Source organism: Daldinia childiae (assembly GCF_008694065.1).
Source record: "Daldinia childiae strain JS-1345 chromosome Unknown Scaffold3, whole genome shotgun sequence".
In the NCBI taxonomy this organism is placed as follows: domain Eukaryota; kingdom Fungi; phylum Ascomycota; class Sordariomycetes; order Xylariales; family Hypoxylaceae; genus Daldinia; species Daldinia childiae.
Genome location: NW_022984644.1, coordinates 1,193,059 through 1,206,001, shown reverse-complemented (window position 1 = coordinate 1,206,001; position 12,943 = coordinate 1,193,059). Strand labels below are relative to the sequence as shown.

General features: G+C 42.0%; 1 protein-coding gene across 1 annotated transcript; it reads right to left on the bottom strand.

Moving 5' to 3' along the window:
- Window positions 1-12,064: 12,064 nt before the first annotated feature.
- Window positions 12,065-12,943, bottom strand: GL218_03064 (Transcription initiation factor IIE subunit beta; the record flags this gene model as incomplete). The annotated part of the gene is made up of 1 exon (XM_033579609.1): window positions 12,065-12,943. One exon carries the CDS (start codon window positions 12,941-12,943, stop codon window positions 12,065-12,067), a length of 879 nt encoding a protein of 292 aa, XP_033437337.1.

Below are 12,943 nucleotides of genomic sequence, written 5' to 3'. Positions count from 1 at the left end.
GGCTTTATTTTTTATTTTTTATTTTTTCATGTGGGCAATATCCATATAACGGTAACTAACACGACGCATAAGGTACATACATGCATATGATATACATCATACAGGTCTACATCATACCTGACCTAGGTCAAGAGGTCTAGTGTAGGTCTAGGTCTAGGTCTAGGTATATGTATACAAACCATGGGGTAATACACACATACGTTGTGCAATAACAGCGCATTCGGCATCGGAATTAAAGTATCTCGGAAAGCTGGTGATAAATCTTGGTAGGGTGACGAATACTGAGCAATGAAAATACCAGTTACCAGTTACCAGTTACCAGTCATTTTCCGTCGGAACTGCCTAGACTCACAGACTCACAGACTCAGCAAGCAACTCAAGTCAACCCAAGAGTCATCCAAGGGAGGACGTGGGATTGGCGCGTTCCGAAGACATGGTAAGAAGGCAAGAATTAATAAGAAGAGAGAAATATCCTTGTAAATAAGATGTACTTATCTGCTTGTTCGGCTTCCATGGGGGTTCACATCGTTTCCATAAATAGGGACTAGCCATGACTACATAGCCATGACTAGCCACTAGCCACGGGGGTGCATTCCGCTCAGTGACCGTAAAGAATACCAGGTAGAATCAAAATTGCATATCCAGGCTTAACTCCATGATGGTAATGATGGTAATCTGGTAATAATAAATCCGGACTAGTATGGGCTATTATGCAACGGCAACACCAAATGCCTGGATTTTGAATGTTTGATTATTTTCTTTATCATCACTTACTTTACTTACCCAGGTTATTTTACTTAGTTCAGGTACTTTTCTTCTTGTTCTTGTGCCAAAATGAAACATTAAAATATACGAAGTACCAAACAACGATACATGTAACCCGGTGGGGGATCCGTGTACGAAGCGAGTACGTACCGTAAAGGAGGTATATCATATTACACCCTACACCCACACTACTCTCTACTTCCCCGAGTGCTAGAGGGACGTATTATTCCTTTTTCTTAAGCGTTTCTACAGCCATGTCCAATCAGAACAGAGAGTAGACTAAGTACAGAGAAAAAAAAAAAGACCACCCCCATCTCTATTACATAGTAGATAGCTCATAAGTTATAATTCAGATATCAAATTTTTACTTTTAATTCTAGCAGTCGTATACATATCGATATCGTCAAATGAGATGAATCTCCAACTTAACACGTCACTTTTTTCACGACGGGAAGACGCAGATAATGCCGGGGAGATCCAGGACATCTAGGCAGTAACACTCTTCTCGCACTCTATCTCATACAGTACTCCAGTTCCAAATCAAACCTGAGATCATGGAGAAAGACCGAGTCGTATTAGCGTAGCATTCCTATCAGCATTACCAGCTGAGAACAACGCAGCTGTCCGCAGCTTATAGCCTCGTGTGATCACGCTTATCTTCAGCTACTCAGTAAGAGTAGGACACGAAATGATACATAACCACGTTTTCGACAGTGTACCCTCTCGAGTGGCCTCTGCCATCGCACGTACGGTATGGTACGGTATGGATGGCTGGATAGCTGTGGGGAAAGGCATGGGTTCCATCAGCCAATGCACCCCGGCGCATGAGGTTTCCAGACAGGCTTGAAATTGGCCCTAACCCCAACATAGCAAGATTCTGGAAGATTTCGAGAAGCGGAAGAAAAGCGTTGGACCCGGACATGCCAACATTAAAAGGATCTTTTTCTCTTTGGAAACTATCCCCGTCCGACCATTGCGTGGACAGGAAACATGCACATAACGACGCCCGCGAACGTCTAGCTACCCTATACTAGCCACGGCATAATTACTACGGCGAGTTACATTTTCTCCCCTCCTTATTTCAGCAATTATGACAATCTTTCGATCTGATTATGCTTTATCCCTTCGGCCGAGCGCCCTATCCGGACATGGTCCCCCTTACTATGTAAACTAGTTTAAGGCAATGGATCGTTGCTTGATCCGTGGCATGGGAATCTCCCGCGCCTTGCTAGCGGCACCTTCATTTCGCAGGCATTACCAACAATGACATCAATTTATTCGACCATATAAAATGAAAACATTCTCGAAGCTCTGCCGTCCAAGCTGCCAAAAGCGGAGCAACCCCTGCGCTTCCATGACTTCCACTATTTTTCTAGAACCACAAACACAATTCCAACCTGGGTCTTGGGTATTAACTAAGTTGACAGGCATGTAGCAGTTTATGTATTTACTATCGAATGCTGGTTATCATCCCGTGGAAAGGGTTGTTAAATCTTTCTAACCCGTCCGTCTTTCTTATCGGGTGGTGTTTAAAACAGTTAATTCATCTGGCCACTTGACTGTATCTTATTAGATCAAAACGATAGTATAAAATCAAATACAAGTCAATAAAGTAGGTATGATAGGTAGTAATTCAGGTAGGTACCTACTTGACAATATTTTTCTAGTCTCTTCTTTATGCACGCTACTAGATCATAGATGTCTATAAACCGGTTGATCTAGTTACTCTTAGCTAATCTGAAATATGAACTATCGTGATAACCTCCCATTGGTAAATTTGCAGCATGTTATATCGAGTAATAACTTTAAAAATAAAATGTGGTTTTCTATATAATAATAGTTAGTAGCACTCTAGTCATTATACTAACACGCTAGTTAGCAATAAGTTTCGAACAGTATGTTAGTTGTGATTTGAGTAGTTTTATTATCATGAGATCTCGGTTTGTAACTAAAGCCGATGGACTTACCAATAAAGTTGCTTCATAAGCCACGTAGAAATCTCTTCCACCAGCAGTTATGTCTTTTGGGTAATACAGGATACTTCACATTGGAAGAATTGTGTTCCAACTCACGATATGCCAAGTTTACTACAACGCTGGACAGTATCACGCACGTATCGATTTGGAACTAAAACCCGAGCTACAGAAAGGGCCGGCGTATGCCACGTTGCTAGCCGACATTAAAAACACGTTCCTGCTCTAGTGCATGTATCTATCAAGTAATAGATAGCATAGCTTGGTCGAATTTAGCTCCACATCGAGGCTAATATTTTGATGCCAATAGCAAAAGTAGAGTGTATGTGATCGATCTGGTTTGTTATTCTCAATAAGCTCGGATAGAGTAGCTCGCCGATTCATTTCAATAAAAGTAACTAAAATAAAGCTCTAACACTAGAGTCTACTCACCGTACTCTTTCAATTTTTCATACTAAAAAGGGACCTTCTACATACCTAACCTAGTGTAAAGCTGAAGGTGTCCGAGCGAGAAATGAGAAGGCCAATCGGTATAGGGGGACACTCTATTAGGGAAAAGCGGAATTATCAGATTTCGGCGCGCCCCGAGTACTAGTCATGGCGATGTGAGTGGAACTTCAAGGATAGAAGTGATGATACAACACCCGCATCCGCATTCCCTTCCTTCATTTTCGGCTAGCTAAAAATTGGCTCTATCTGGCCCTTACGAAAGCTATCATTATCAGAAACCTGGTTGGCAGAGCACACGATCGGTAAGAGTATTTCATCCAACCATACATGGTAGTTTGCTTAACACGACCGCTAGTTACGTGTATATCTTGGCCCAAGATTTGTGTCAAAAATGGAATCCTCAACCACCCATTAAACAAGCACGACAGTATAACCTCACAATATGAGGCTCACATCCCAAGAATTATAGGAGATTCCACTTACTAAAGAAGGGGCTCATCAAGAGCTCAGTCTTAAACCCCCCCCAAAAGGGGTGACGCACAGTCAAGATCGACGCAATAGTAATACCTACCTGGAAGAATGCTCCCGTAGCGATTCTAGCTAGTCTTGTCTATGCGAATGTCTCCACGCCACCAAACACTCATTATAAAACTGATTTATAGTTACCTGGGAAGTCCACACACTATACCCAATGCCTTCACCGCCCACCCCTCGTTAGGCTTGTTACCGTGCTTCGTAACGCCCATCGGGGGCTTCACGGCCGGCGGCCACGGAGAAGCTCCTCGATCTATCCCGGGTGCCGTATCACTTCCGCTAATGCGTGTGAAAGATTCCAATACCACACCACCGAAGTGTTGTGGAGGTGTCATTAAGAACATAAGCTAAGTAAAAGAGATACAAAGGGGCCAGCTTACGGTCAAGACATACCTAAGTTTAACAACAAAGTACCTAGGTAGTATTAACAATAGTTAATGTATATGAATGTTCATTTCATAGCCACCTAGAATTTTGCAGTTGAATCCTACGTTGATACAACTCGTTTGGAGATTCAACATCGCCGTCGATGTAGCATACTGTCGAAGACGATGTCAGCACAACATCATTCGACTACCTACATGCAACGCCTAACATTCAACCCTACACCAGTACGTTGGCCTATCGACTCCATTCCGCTGGGCAGGGAATGCCCTAGTCTTCCCGGCACACGGTTCGCATCCGCGCCCCGTCCACTACTACGTAGTAGCGGTCCAATACAACCCTAAGCGAACCCAGAACCGGTGAGTCCCCTGTCTGAATGTCCCCTTGCCTACCATTGCCACCCTTGAAGACCCTTCTTCTGGGTCGTCCGACTCTCTGGGACGCAGAAATGCCCGAAAGGAAGCACGGTTACTTAGGTGCGTTTTTCTTGCATACATTCGCCTATGAGCACAGCTCACATTTTAGCTGGTCCGGACGGCTATCTCTGTGAACGTTTAACGGATGAGCAAGCTTCTCCGCAGCTAAAGTCCGCCGGCGAGCACGCGTGAAATGCACGTAGACTCATTCTTTAATATCGAGCACCCATGCTCGGCGCGCAAGGGCTTGAGACGTCGCCTAGGCTAGTTCGTCAAACCTCCGAACTTGACGTCTCTCGCCATTTTGAGCGGGCCCATAGCTTTTTCATTACAATCCCCATAATTTTCTATTTACGTTGACGTGCATGTGAGCCAGCTGTGCGATAAGCCACGGCCTATGAATTCGTGAGGCGGACGTGTTTATGGCTTTGACAGATTCGAATGCCGCCCACCACCAATGATGCTTGAAACCCGACATCGCAACAGGCCTCCGTACAAACACTCGGGCCGAGATAACTTACTCTTGTTTGAAACGACGATATAGATACATTATATTCCTTATACTATATTAATAAAAAAGCCAATGTCGTGTACAATCTTGAGAGGATATATACATGCTGTCATGATGTGTTTAAGATTTATATTTCATGGGATATTAGATCGAACCCTACTGATAAATATGTCCTATTAGTATTACGATATGTAACGTTAATCCTTAACGTCTTAACAAACCACTTAAGGGAAATCGACCACGCGCCATTAAAGGATATAATTTTAGTACCGTACATACCAAGAGTGATCCTGAAAGTTCAAGGCTTGGAATGGATGCGGTGGCACTTCGAGATCGTGATCGATTTTCTCGAATCCTCCACCTTTAAGGTAACTATAAACGTTGAGCCTATTGCTGCAAGCCATCCAATTCCGGAATAGATATCGCACAACTTTAAAATATGAATTGTTACTGTGTATAGTAGTAGACCCGTTCTAATAGTTTTGTGTCAAGACTATACTTTGTAGATGGACTCATGAGCCCCCCTATCTGTAGGATAATACTCTTCTTTTAGGGTATTACTCTTCTACCCTGCTACACCATTTCATCATCTAAGTCTCCTAAATTTGTAATAGTGATGCTAGTCACCCTATAGGACTAAGTTACTAGGTTTATGGATTGCCACCTATGTCGTCTGTGTCATGAGGTGGAGCAAGAAGTATGGTGAGAACTTCATTATTCCGCAAGGAACTCTAAGCTATCTACAGGAGCCTACGGCTATACATACCTACTGAAGAAAAGTATCTTTTGTTCTAGGTGTCTCGTCTAGAATCCTGAAAACCTGCTAATTCCTCGTCGCCTGCAGCAAAGTGACATAAGACCCTTTCGAAACCGGGGTATTTGTTCATGGTCTTCTATGACTGAACACTACATCACGCCGCGTATGGCTCCGATGAAGGCCGGTTGTATCATGTTTTCCTGTAAATACTCCAAGGGTATACTTGTTGATTCTAAAAAGGAAGCTCTAATAATGAGACTCGCTTATTGTACGTCGTAATCGAATGATCATCCTAGATAACCCACTACGGGAGCTACGGCGTAAAATTCATATGTAGGTTTCGTGCCGTGGTCGTCACTGCATTAACAGTCAGGATCAGTAATAATGACATCTGACCGATTTGCAGTCGAGTACATCTATAAATCCAACAGGTACATGTTTATAGTCAACGAATACCGAAGAGTACTTCACCGAGGTGTGGAATAAGGCGCCTCGAGATTCATGGGATGTCACCACAATTTCCCCCCAAAGCTGGGCCGCGTGCCACTTACGGCATATCCGTTATTAGCCTGAAGAATCTGCGGCCCAATTGACAATAGCCCATTAATTGACGATAGCTGAATCGTTGACGGGAGCTAAGGCTGTCGAATATGTAATTTCGCAGCGGTAGCCTGGTCTTACGCCTGAGGAATATTGTGCTCGCCTGCAGATTTTGTAGGAGCATTGTAGATGAGAAAGGGATGAGAAAGGGGTATAATAATTATTTGTCCTAAGTAAAAGTATTCAACACCAAGAGCCAATTTTACTATCTCCGATGACACCTGTTAAAGACTTGTAAGGCTGTCGAGGCTCATGAGTATTGTAGTTTGGCTGGACCCATATTGTTGGGTCGAGATGATGATTAGTCTAGCGATAAATATTTGTTTCATGCACTACTGCTTATCCCGCTGGATACTACTTGGGTTGTCTGATCTAGGGGCAACCACGTTTTCTTAGGGCTCGTTGTAACCAGGTGAGCGAAGCAGCCGGATCGATTATCACTGGCTAGTGTAGGATTTTAGGTTGTGCTGCGCCATTATTCTCCCATGATATTTCTTCTGGCCTCCCTGGATCAAGGTGCTCGTCATCCTGGAATATGCTGTTAGCTTGGCCGTGTCGTCTCCACCTCTTTGGTAACATCCCCCCACGGGGCCTTAAGCTAGGAGCTAAAGGGATACGCTAGTAAGTCAAAGCGGTGCCTTGAATTCGTTGACAGGTCCGTAGGTTAGACAAAATACAAAACAACGGCATATCTAACAAGTAGGTATGGCAGGGGCTTCCCATCGAAGGACTGGTTCCCGATGTACCGTCGCAAATATCCTGGATAGCTTCCCGTGGAGCTAGCAGTCAAGGTGGGTTTCGATAACTTATGATACACGCTTTACCGAGCGGGAATATCTTCTACGGCGTAGAATTATTACATCCCGTTTAGAGGAACATTGACCCCGACATACGTGACGGCTCTTTGACATGTTTGCATTTCTTCCAAAAATAATTTTCGTTTACAAACATTTACGTTGTTTCGTACAAAAAAGCGGCGTGTTTATTTACATTTATGATGGAAATCTAATAGTAAATATGTGTCCCTAGATATTTTAGTATTAAAAATTATATGCTCGTAGATTATTGTGCCCTAAAAGATGTTTGCAACATCCCCTGTCCGATAGAAAACAGCCATTAAGACAAAACAAGAACGTGAAGCAGTTCACCGAGAATTCTGTTGCACTAAGTCTCAAATTCACAATCCTTCCTGAGATTACAAGTTACTTGCGCGATAAAATCATACACATTATTGACCTTAGAAATCGGGTAATTAATGGCAGATATTTCTAACATAGTGCTATAGTTTCGTCAGTAAATTTGTTACATTCCTGAGCAGATTATAGGGGTTTCAATATTAAAGATGTATTGGGTAAGCAGAAGGGTCCAAGCAAAATTTTGCACGGATAGTGTAGAATAACAAAATGGTATTATATGTGTATCCTAAGGGGTTGTAAATTACCTACTGTAGTTTCTAGCGCTACAAGGCTAAGCTTCACTACCGTACTATATGTCAGCCTCATTGTGTCGTTTTTGTCTTAATCATACATAGAAGGTCTGAAGATATCTCTATACCTTAAAGCATACGATACCTAAAACACTGGAAGTCAGTAGAATATGGTAAGTCAACATTACTCGAGAGTATGGCATAGACATAATTAACCTCTTACTACCATAGTCATCCTTTAAAAACACGCCGTCTACAAAAATAATAATACTAATACCAGCTCTCTACAAACCACTCTATACTAACTTCAGCTCGAGAAGCTAGGTATAGCGTATACTACCAATCTATTTGACTATAGTATGTCACAGCCCTTAGATTATAGAATCCTTATTGCTACTCTACAAGTGTATAATACTAATACGAGCAGTCCCTTCGACATAGTTACGCACTACAGCATATTCTACCTTGAGCTCCGAACCAAAGAATTCGCGAAAAAATGGATGTCAAAGACCCGACATATTTGGATAATCTTTAAGTGATCAAGGAAAGACACGTCGTTCTCAAGATATGGCTGAAAAGAACATATAATTCCCGTGAAAACGCGTCTTTCCTTCGCTATAGCGAGAACAAGGTATGCAATTTTTACTATTCTGAGATATCACATATATCCCAATACACAACCGTATCTCAAGAATAGGGGCTCTACTATACAAATAACCATGTTCTCTATCAAATGTTCTCAAGTTATCTGACGGTTCTGTTTGACTATACAGTCTATACTACACGTGTTCTTGCTCGTCGGCACGGATCATCCTAACGTCACGAGCCAAGCGTCGCGCAAGCATTATCAACTGGTACGCGGGGCGATGCGACATAACCATATCGGCGCTACTCAGGCTAGACCCAGGAAATAGAATCGGTTTCTTTTCCACTGTGGAGCTAGCGAACGATCTATCTACCGGTATCGAGTCTTAGCCGGAACGGAGAGCAAACAACTTTGATGTTGCATTGGACGGCTATTCTATTGATAGTTCAATGGTAAGCAATCTAGATTAGTTCCCGGCCAGACCCAAAGTTACCTGCGCGAAAGTACAACTGCTAATCAAAGGATCGCAGTATTAGTTTCTCTCTATCAAATAGATTCATACTGCCTAATACGACCGTACAATACTATATCATCAAATCCTCGCACGTAGAGCGCCTAAATCGAGGGCCAATGTGACGACTACGAACGTCCCTAGTTTGCTACAGAAACATACAATAGGATAGAGCTAGTTAATTGACTTGAAAGTCGATAGTTAGCATCTCTTCAATATAATGTTGGAAGAGACGTCGCGCAAGTGATTGAGCCAAATGCTAGTCTATTATAAACTACTATGCCGACTACTGCGATCAATAAACCTATAGTTTCTCCGAGACATACAGATTTTGGAGTCTATTAGTCTGATTAGCTATATTTTTGAGAAAAAAGTGAGTTGGTAATAGAGGAATACTTAGCAAAGGGCATAGAATCATATACTATTTTCGTTGGTATAGCATGGAACAACACTACAACTCAGAACTCCTGAAAGATATACGTTCAATTTACCATTTTCATTTGAACCTATATCACCAATAGAAAGCAAGTTAAATCCTACTCTTGGAAGGCTGGGCTAGCTATAGGATACTGCGGCTATACAAGAATGTACAAAAGCGGCTAAAAGCAACATGATATCAACAACCTTACATGACTGCATTAACCCCTTTAGAGAAAGGAATATCCATGATATTGATTAAATTACTAGCTAGGTGAATCTATTAAAGTCATTAACAACCACCAGCGTTCACCATCTGCTGTTGTTTCGCCCCGTTGTTCAACAAGCTTACACCTGTACCAATAAATCTCCTTGATCTTTAATACAGCTCATTGAAGTGAAGTACTAAACAGACCAAAGGATTTACTAATAATCCTGTGATATCACTGGAGCCACGATTATATAACGTGGCTAGCAAACTGCAAGGTCTCCCAAATTTGTGCTACTTTTATTTTAAGATATGACAGTGGTAGCTGCCAAAGTGCCTATAGGCGTAGACATAATTGTACTATTCTAAAGCTCATAACCAATTGCAAGCAACTCTTCCGAGCTTACACCTAGGTTATACGATTAGATGAATTGAAGGCTTACACGGATCCCGAAAACTCTCTTGAGGATACCCGCCGTTAGCGTTACCGGCCAGCGCTTCTCCTATTATATCATGACAAGTACCTTATTACAAGCATCTTGAAATTACTTCGTTACTATCGTTAGTGTCCAAGGAACAATACAATTCTTCAGTTACGCATGCTTAGCTTATTCTTATTATAACTAATGTTTTGCACTGGAATTATGACTATGACTAACCTAGTAACGTATTGACTAGACGAGCTAATTACCGATATACATCAGTAATCCTATTCATGTCTGTCAAAGAGCCTTAAGGGAACTGTAAGAACCTGTAGCTTAGGTACCTATACACACTGCAATGCATACTACAGGTGTCCTTTGTTCTGCCTGCAAGTCTCGTCTAAAGTCCTGACGCTACTGAAGTATCAAGTACTAAGCTTTACAAGAACTTCTATTGTCCCCCTAGTTAACTTCGCCTTAACTGTAAGCTATAGATCAATCATGGAGGGTATATATGAGGGCTTATTGATTGTGGATGGTTTAATAACAGTGCGTTAACTTAAGTTAGGTACTTAAAGCAAACAAAAACGGGACAGTCTTTGAGAAGAATGGGCAGCTAAGCGTCTCAAAGTTTTAAACCTGTCCTGATCAAATCTGTAATACGTTAGGTAGTACAAACGTCCATACAATTTAACTGTAGCAATCAAGTCCCACTCAAAGCACAAGAAGACTTCATTATATGTATAAAAATATAATAAAAAATTAACTTGCAAAAAAAGATTAACGCAGGGTAGATTTTACTTTAGCAATAACTACTAGCAAATAAAATATTTAATAAGTACCTCCTAAATATTGGGGTTTTATTTCCTTGTCACGATGACTTCTAATCAGGCACGTTTGTGTACTAGTTACTTTAACGCAACGGGTATGTTACTTCGACCTTATTCCCAAGAAAAGATAATCAGCATGGATGTTTTCGATATAAGATATTTATATGATACAAGTTGTTGAGGTTTCCAAACCGTTATTTTTTTCCTGATGGCAAAACTTACAACACTTGTGATATGTATAAGCAATGAGCCATGACTTGATAAAACTATATAATAAGGACAGTCATAGGGATATAAAGAACCTAGATGTAGGCATGACTGCAAGGATCATGGTTCAATATTTTTTATTTACTCATGGTTGAAAGTAGATTGATAGGTAGTGAGGTTATTGCGAGTTGTGGCGTCAATACTAAACTTGCTCAATGCTTGCGCGAGTGTGATACTAGAAGTAGATGGACTTTCTGATAATACGTTGACGCAAATCTTTATTATATAGAACCTTTAATATGAATTATACCTGTAATTCATTACTATCCCTAAGCGTCTCTTTTTCTGGTTCGAAACTTAATCTAGTGACCTTTTTTTCTTGAATAAATTTGTGAACTCGAAATATTATAAAAACGATGATTACCTAAATCATAATTTTGGTTTTATATTGTTGTTAACCAACTTTATTTTCTTTTTATGTCATGCTTTTCTAGTATCAAGGCTTGAATGATATAATTCTGCTAATTAGAAAAGGGAATGAATTAGAAACATGGAGAGAATAAGGGTGGCCTTTCATGGTAGCTTCAACTAGTTCGCTAGAATCATAGAATCATATCCTGACCATTTGGTTTCTTACAGTAGATATATCTTCGTAAAGCTGGCTTCTTTCTGTAGCTTTTTGGCAGACTAATATCAAAGTCACGCCTTAGCAGAGGAAGGCACTGGTAGAACCACTTAGTCTCAAATTCACTTCATACCTATACCTTTTTATAGTGATGACGCAGCGGGACATGTCGCTTATTCGGAAAGTCCTCGTCGCATATTAATACCTATTACCGGGTATACGTGTATCCATGATTACCTAGGTATATATAGGGCAGAATTGCCCTCCCTTTTCGTTCCGAAACACCTCATCAGATAAGACCAACCGAACGCCGTAAATGCTCGCTTCCCCTTCCTCCTTTTCTTGATTTTGAGAATATACCGTAGAAACACCCTAATGCAATACCAACGCTCTCACTAACGGACACACCCTAGAACTTCTTATTGCGTGACTTGGGCTAAGGTCACTTGCGCTTGTGCTGCTCGAATATGTTCCTCATGTGCTCATTCTCGAATTTCTTCTGAACACGAGAGGCCTTCTTCCGCTTCGGCGGGGCCTTCTGGCCGAGATTTACGTTCTTTACCTCGCTTGTAGCCTTTTGACCCAGTGCCTTCAGCTTCCTGGGCATTTCATCGACAGAAGGTAGAGCCTCTTGGAACCACATTACTCGAAATTCTGGGTCTACATCGTGATGCAGGTCTGGAGTATCAGGCCAGATAATTCGTGCGTGGGTGTCCTTTCTGGTTCGTATACTACCCATAACCTTATGTTCCCGCTCAAGCTCTTCGATGGCAGTATCGCAGTCCGGCCAGCCATCTTTGATATCCTTGATTGAAATGCCTCCTTGATCCTTCCTCTGTTGCAAATATTCCAACAGTTTTATCTTGGAAACCACACCGGGAAATTTGGCTCTGTACTCGTATGTACCGGTGCGCCATTCGGGTTGCTGGCTTGAACTACCTTTGGATTTGGGGGCTGGGCTGAATAGGATGCGCGAATGGGTTTTTAGACTATGAACAAATGCGCGTTGCTGGTCCTCGGGGGGTGGTTGTAGCGTCAGGTGATCCAAGATTTCTTGTAGAGGCCTAGGACTGCGCTTTTCTTTGAGGAATTCGACGGCGAATGAAAGATGCGTATTGCTATGTTCGCCGAAGTCTTTCGCAGCCGCGGCAGCAGCAACGGCAGCGGGTGTTGGGGTTGAGGCATGATTCGTCGTAGCAGCATTCCCGTCGCGCTTCTGACGCTTGTTGTCGTTCTTACTCGTATTCGCGCCGGATGGAGATGCGGCCGATGAGGCGGGTGCTGACCTTTTTATACCGTTAGAGGGTTTGGAGGGCGACAT